This window comes from Polypterus senegalus, chromosome 13 (genome assembly GCF_016835505.1).
Source record: "Polypterus senegalus isolate Bchr_013 chromosome 13, ASM1683550v1, whole genome shotgun sequence".
In the NCBI taxonomy this organism is placed as follows: domain Eukaryota; kingdom Metazoa; phylum Chordata; class Cladistia; order Polypteriformes; family Polypteridae; genus Polypterus; species Polypterus senegalus.
Genome location: NC_053166.1, coordinates 104,299,767 through 104,307,359, shown reverse-complemented (window position 1 = coordinate 104,307,359; position 7,593 = coordinate 104,299,767). Strand labels below are relative to the sequence as shown.

Here is a 7,593-nt window from a genome sequence, read left to right as displayed (position 1 = left end):
CATTTTCTTCAGGGTAAACTGCATCCTGCCGACTATGCCACTGTAACAAAATCGATTCCAGACAGTCACAAAGGTTTGGGGCAGCCACCTGTATAATATGTTGCTGGCTGCAAAAGGTTTGAAAAAGGTTTGCAATGTTTACAAAACAGAGTCCAAAACAGAACTGATCAAATGGAGGTAAAATGGTTGTTTTAAAGGTTGAGAGAGGAAATTAGGTCATCCAGGTCGGAACCAGAAGTGACGTCTTTGGGACCAGAAGTGACGTCATCAGTGGTGCCGGAACCCGATGGGATTTCCCGAGAATGCTCTGCAAGAGACTGAGAAAGACAGTCAGCACACTCTGCCATCCCCTGGTCTGGCATAGTATTACCATTACTTAAGCCCTTTAGCTGCCTTCTAATTGTACGTGTGTTACAGTTGTCATTAGAACATAAGAAGGTTCCATAGCTATGGAAGCAGGTTACAATAATTCTTCAAGCTAAAACCCTAAAACCTTAAATTACTTCAGACCAGTGGCTAACAGAGGCAATTGTCACTGCCACACCCGGAAGTGCTGCTGGAAGCAGATTACAGAACACCTGGAACACTTCCAAAACAGCTGCCTCATTTCCTTTGGAAGAGGACTTTTTAGAATTCCAACGATAATGGACTGCTTAGTGTTGATTTTATTTTTTTAGATTTTTTTTTCTTTTAATGTCCTTTTAGAAGTGGACTTGGGGTTTGGTTTTATTGAAGGGTTTGTTTTAGTGCTTTTATTGTTTTAGTGCAGTGTTAGAGCAACGTCACGGACCTGGGCTACCACTTGTATAGGGAGGAAGATGTGTGATGACAGGTTCTTAGCGCAGTGCAGTTTGTAAGTAAATAATTGCATCCCGTGAAGTGCAGGCTCTGATTAGGTGTGGGTTTGTGCAAGCATTCTTCACTCCAGGATTGATTGGGGTGCTTGGCTGATCTCGTATACACTGGTAAATGCAAACAGATTAGTCAAGCATCTCATTCACACCTCAGAGTCAACAAAACGCCACTCCTGTGCCCAATCAGGCAGGATAAGAAGGAGCCTGCACAACAGAGGGAGGAAAGAACAGTAAGAAAGAAAAAAAAAAGAAAGACATGCAGGTTAAAGCAAGGGAGAGAGGGGCAGGAATGGGATAGAAGTCGTGCGAGACAGACAGGAAGCAGGTAGATGGGAAGGTGAGTCCTGGGGAAGGAGCATATGCTCACGCTCAAGTGGGGGCTGAGGGTTGCTCCTACTGAGCAGCCAGGGAACAGGAGTGGCCAATCACTCCAGGAGGACGCCCCTGTCATGCTGGGGAATGGCAGCAGGAGTGGAAAGGAGTAAAGCTTGGTCTGGTGCCCTGTTCATGCCGATGGACTGGCAACAGGGGTCTGAGTGGGGTCAAAGGGTTGTCTGCAATGGCTGGTTGACATCTCCTCAGGCTGCAGAATCCAAAGAGGATAAGCCAGGGAGAAAGAAGCACCAAGGCTTGTGTTTTTTTAAATAAAATGTTCACCCTTTTTTTTTAACCTCATTTGAATGGATTATTTTTTAATTTTTTTAACTTCCACTGGACACTCACTTATTTTATGGATTATTTATTTATTGGGACGTTCTGATGTAATGCACTAATTGCACTTTGTTTTTGGATTGGCTTTAATAAAAGCAGTGACACTTTTTGTAGTAAACCCTTGCTGAATGTTACTGTCCTAATTTGTTTGGCTCATCTTGGTCTATGAATATCAAATGTTACACTTTGAAGAGTCTCACAGAAGCAGCCAGGCAGTGTGGAGCCAACCTGGACCGTCACAGAACAACAGAGTTTTACTCATCATAAAGTATATCTCATAAGAGCCATAAAAAATCAGGTATCTGTTATTTACAGTATCTAAACTAATAAAGCTAGGAAAAGCAAAGAGAGAATGCTTTGACCCAAGGAAAAAAGGAAAGAACTATCAGGGTGGCTATTCAATATGCTAGAAGTTTGATTAAGATTATTATTACCTGAAAGAACCGTCTTATTTCACTCATAAAATGTCAGCATTCACTCCAAGCAAAATGAAAAAGTGTTTGTCAATATATGTTTTGCATTTATGAGAAACTTGTCACAAGTAGAGTACAGTGTTGACTTGGGCAAGACTGAGCTTTTTTCCTGACCTTGGGCCAGGAAGTGTAGAAGACAACAAAGGCAATTTGAAGAACTTGTAGTTGTGAACTCCTGCATGTGTGAGAGTTAACAACCGAAGAGTGCTCAGCCATAAGTATTATGCTTATTAAGGGGAAACAGTACACCCATTTGGACATAAGTAGAACATACAAACCACACAAAAATAATGAGCAAGGAAGGATTCAGACACATTAGCTGGGAGGCAGGAGTTTTAACTACAGTGTCACAGCCAAAGCAGACATGTATTTTTAAAATATGACTTACAACTTTTTACTTTGGTATATATTGATTCAATATATTTTGGACTTTGGGATAGTTTCTTTTTGCATTCAGGTTGCGCCTTCGGATATGATGGTACCTGCCACAATTAAATTCTGATTCATGATTTTTTAAATCAGTTGGGGCTGCTTATGTATTAAAAATATTAACAATATACCACTTCATCTATTTTTTGAAAAACACAGCTTCTTCACCTAAACATGTTAAAATTCAGATTATCCCTGGTTGCCATTGTGGTTCAATTGTTTAGCTGAAAAAAGTTTAAAATGTATTCTTTTAAAACGTTTTGTCTGGAAGCATTTACCACAGATTCAGGTTTTGTCAAAGTGTAGCTTTGTGTACATAAACAGTATATCCATTTGTTCATACATGTTTTTTTATTTTTCCATAATAACATTGTTTCCTTTCTTCACTTTTCCCTAAAGCAGTAACCAACCCTAGACAGGCTATTGGTAGAAAATGAAAACTCAATACATTGATTTAAAACTGAGTCTCAGAATTTGAGTAGATGTGCCACCAATAAGAAGCATTCAGATATTATTTAACATATCAATATCACTAAGAAATTCTGGTCCTTTGGACCACTTTACCTGGCACACTGGGTGTAGCACTGTCAGGAACATAGGACACACCAATATCTATCTTAATTTTAAACAGTATGATCAACAATGCTCTCTTAGAAATTAAAGATCAATTCAATGTATGAAAGTATAAACATGTGATCTTCCAAAACATCATAATTTTAAAACAAACTGTTCTGTCAGCTCAGCCACCTGTGTCTATTATTTTTTTTACAGGTTCATTTTTTTCTTCTGTTATCTCTATGCAGCTCATTATTTGCACGTAGATGTCTTCAACATTTTGGTAATCTCCAAGGATGAGGACAGGTTACCCTTCTTTTTTTAGTCATGTTGTTTTGGGGTGGGTGTGCGAATTAGGAGTGGGGCCTTGATATCTGATGCCAGTTAAGTTACTGCAGGGGGAGTGGATTAGATTTCAACAGGACAGCATTCTGAGAAAGACAGAGAGTGAGACAGAGAGAGATAGAGAGAGAGGAAGGGTGAGAGGCTGGGAGCACTGCACCACAGAGAAAGAGAGTTTGCTTTATTACACCCAGCAAAGAAAATGCACTAATCTTTTTTGAAATCTCTTGGCAGCCAACAGAACAAAATTGTAATATTTGCAAAAATGAGAAGTAAAATGCAAGAGTGAAAGGCAACAAGAAGAACATAAAATGAAGTGAGGAAATTAAATAGAAAGGTGTGAGAAGACTGTAATCATATATAAACAGATAGTCACAATCATGGATGAGATGAACCACAATATAACCTGTCTGAAGGACAAAGAAACCACTAGAGATGGGGACCAGGAACACCAAAGTGACAGCACCCAAGACTTGACATTAACTGTCCCCAAGAAAAGGAAGAGCAGAAAGTCCAGCTCCCTGTGGAGGTCCAGTGGAGTGCTGAGTGAGCGAGTGGTCATTAATGTGTCGGGACTACGGTTTGAAACACAGTTGCGCACACTGAGCCAGTTCCCAGACACTCTCCTTGGAGACCCCCAGAAGCGGGGGCGCTACTATGACCCATTGCATAATGAATATTTCCTTGATCGCAATCGGCCATGCTTTGATTCTATCCTCTACTTCTACCAGTCAGGTGGACGCCTCAAAAGACCAGCAAACATCCCCCTGGATGTTTTCATTGATGAGCTTAAGTTCTATCAATTAGAGGGTGAGGCACTGGCACGTTTCCTGGAGGATGAAGGCTTTCCTAAGGATGAAGAGCGCCCTATGCCTGAGAATGAGTTCCAGAAGCAGGTGTGGCTGCTTTTTGAGTACCCAGAATCATCTGCTGCAGCCAGAATTATTGCAATTATTTCTGTCATGGTCATCCTTGTTTCCATTGTCATCTTCTGCTTGGAAACATTACCTGACTTCAAGGACGAGAGAGAAATTTTGGTGAGAAGACATCTCTGTCTCTGATAATGAATGTCTCTGTTGTGTTATTTCGTTTCTCTGCAGGTATATTTTGATTATCATTCTTCTAAGAACCTGCAGCATAGCTGTGAACCGAACAATCACAGAAATGGTCTGTTTGGAAATTTGTGCATGCCTGTTTGATAAGAGCCTTTGGGGCTAAACTTTCATCAGATTTCAGAGAGATAAGTTAATTATTTTGTAAAATTCAGATTTCTGATTATTAGAACATGCAGCATTGACTCTGTGAAATGAGGTTTTGCACACTGGAGAAAGGGGCAGCCCTGTAATAATGAAACAGAAATAAATGCAAAAAAGGGTGAGAAAAGAGAGAGAGTGGGAGTGAGGTAGGCAGGGAGACAGGATGGGGGATGTGTGGAGATGAGAGGAGAGCCCTTCTTGCCTTTCACTCATCTCTAGTTTCGCTCCCAAGAGCTAAGACAGAAGCTATTTAAAGCTGAAGGGCAATCCAACCTAAATTAAGGACTTGAAGATGGACTTTTGCTAGGGAAATACTTTCTGTGTTCAAGACGAGGCAATTAGATTCAATTTATTGCTACCTGAACAGACATCATTTTAAGTTAGGTGGAATGGAAAGGAAAATGCATAATGTTCACTACCTTTATAGCTTGAAGACAAATCACAAAGGGTTTTCCTATTAAACTGAGACTGGGCTTAAAGGGCTTTTGTTTTGTTTTTTGCCCTCAGTATTGTGTTATAGGCCCATCACCATTTTCTCAAATGGCACTACCATTTGTTGAACTTGTTTTAATATATTGTCTTCTTTTCTCCCTCTCTGTTTTTTCTTTTTCTACCTGCAGCCTCATCATCATCCTCACCCTCGCAACATCACACTACCAGATCCCCCTTTCCTCTACACACATCCTTTTCAAGATCCATTTTTTGTGGTGGAGACCATGTGCATTTGCTGGTTCTCATTTGAACTACTAGTGCGTTTTGTGGCTTGCCCCAGCAAGACCAGTTTTTTTCGGGATATCATGAACATCATTGATTTTGTTGCCATTATCCCATATTTTGTAACCTTGGGCACTGAACTGGCACGTGCCAAAGGTGGTACCCCTGCCATGTCACTGGCTATTCTAAGGGTTATTCGTCTGGTGCGGGTGTTTCGAATATTTAAGCTTTCCCGACATTCCAAGGGTTTGCAAATCTTGGGCCAGACCCTTAAGGCTAGCATGAGGGAGCTTGGCTTGCTAATCTTCTTCCTTTTCATTGGTGTCATTCTCTTCTCCAGTTCAGTCTACTTTGCAGAGGTTGACAATGAAGAGACTGCCTTTACCAGTATCCCTGAATCTTTTTGGTGGGCTGTAGTCACCATGACAACCGTGGGTTATGGGGACATGTCACCTGTGACCGTTGGAGGGAAGCTGGTAGGCTCGCTGTGTGCGATTGCTGGAGTGTTAACCATCTCACTGCCTGTACCTGTCATTGTATCGAATTTCAGTTATTTCTACCATCGTGAGACAGAGTGTGAGGACACAACAGAATACAAGCATATCAGCACCTCACTTTGGAGTGATGAGGAGGAGGAGGACGAGGATGATAAGGAAGAATTGTCAGAAAAGGAGACCCAGGAAGTCAAGAAGGAACAGGCGTGGTGTAAAGAAAAAACAAAAGGTTTATACAGTCCACTGCAGACTGAACTGCTACATGGACTCTGCACACGTAATCTGCGGAACAGCAGTAATGTCTATCACACTCAGCAATTGGTTACACAGGTTTGAGGATCTCCTGGAATATCCTTGATAATTTGGAAAAAACCTGCTCATTAAAATTCTTACATGTCACAGAACTGTCATTAATGTGAACATAAAAAATTCTGTTCACCTCCTAATTCACCTCCTAATCTGTCCCACTGGACTGTTGTGAGGGAAGCACAGACAATTAAAGCCATGATAAGAATTGTGTAGGGAAATTAGAGAAATATTTGAGTCACATATATTTAACGAATATGCTATTCTAACCACAGTATAGAGCTGAAAAGGGAAATCCTGAAATAATAGTTCTATTTTTTAAAAATTTAATGGGAAATCCTGAAATAATAGTTCTGTTTTTAATAATTTAATAAGCCTGCATTTACCTGAAGAAATATATAACAGCTGTAAACATGGATAGCTTGAAAAGACCAGACAGTAGTATAGACTCAAAAAATCTTCAATGAAGACACTCTACAGAGTCCAAAAATACTTCTGGGGATCTTAAAATTGTCAGACAGATTGCAGATAGACCCAAATGTTTGGAATTTTATAAAATCAAGAGTGATTGCAGAAAGACCAGAATGATTAGATAGACACAAAATGCAGATGGCATCAAATATAAAAAATGACCACTCAACAAGACTAGCAGACTTATACTGAAAAAATAAGAATAGTTGGAACAGGATCATGTGAATATAAACTCTGAAATTAATAAACGAATCATCTTTCATAGTTTATCCCTTGGAAAGTCAATGAAATAACCATAACACAGATCAAAGAGAAGCTGGAGAGTTTGAAATGACTAGAATCTCAAATGGCATTCTACTACCTTGGGATAATCAAATAATCAGTTCTGTACTATATAACATAATAGTATAAAACTGGAACAAGAGTATTTGAAATGGATAGACTAACATGGGGAAGGATAGAATTCTGGATAGAATCTTTGTCCTCATAACTACTATAGGAATGAAAGATGACAGTTTGCTACTCATCACAAAAATGACACGGGAAGAGATAAGAAAAGTTGCATAATGAAAAGAATTAGCATGTTATGCTGAGTATGGGATAAACAGGCGATTGAGAAACTGTGTTTACTATTATACTATTATTTCAGGCTTACATTAATCTTTACATACTAAAGGCTAAGTAAAGAAAAATGAAATGGTGGGTTATTAAATTGTCTATGTTACTGCTTTGCTCACATATTTGATCTTTAATATTAATCTTTTAAATACTAATAAGCAAGCAATCATGATAAAATATAGATTAATTTATGTTTTTTTCTTCATAAAGTGGGTGCTGAGAGGGACTACTTTTTATTGTGTATTTCTTCTTTATAGGGTTTTTAGGATCTTTCCATTCACAAAAAGCTACAATAATGCAGTTTTAGTGCAGGTGTCTTTCAAGATGTGTCCACTAACTGAAATTCTCTAACTTAAGAGATTTGTTTTCA

At 39.4% G+C, this 7,593-nt stretch overlaps 1 protein-coding gene across 1 annotated transcript; it reads left to right on the top strand.

The window, feature by feature from the left end:
• Window positions 1-3,362: 3,362 nt before the first annotated feature.
• Window positions 3,363-7,329, top strand: LOC120542896 (potassium voltage-gated channel subfamily A member 7-like). The gene is made up of 2 exons (XM_039775613.1): window positions 3,363-4,401; window positions 5,241-7,329. Exons 1-2 carry the CDS (start codon window positions 3,745-3,747, stop codon window positions 6,162-6,164), a joined length of 1,581 nt encoding a protein of 526 aa, XP_039631547.1. The 5' UTR covers window positions 3,363-3,744; the 3' UTR covers window positions 6,165-7,329.
• Window positions 7,330-7,593: the final 264 nt, after the last annotated feature.

What these genes read in the sequence shown, in the direction of transcription:
- LOC120542896 (XM_039775613.1), top strand. Translation starts at nt 3,745, where the DNA reads ATGGATGAGATGAACCACAATATAACCTGTCTGAAGGACAAAGAAACC. An exon ending in AGGACGAGAGAGAAATTTTG is followed by an intron (nt 4,402 to 5,240) that starts GTGAGAAGACAT and finishes TTCTACCTGCAG; the next exon opens with CCTCATCATCATCCTCACCC.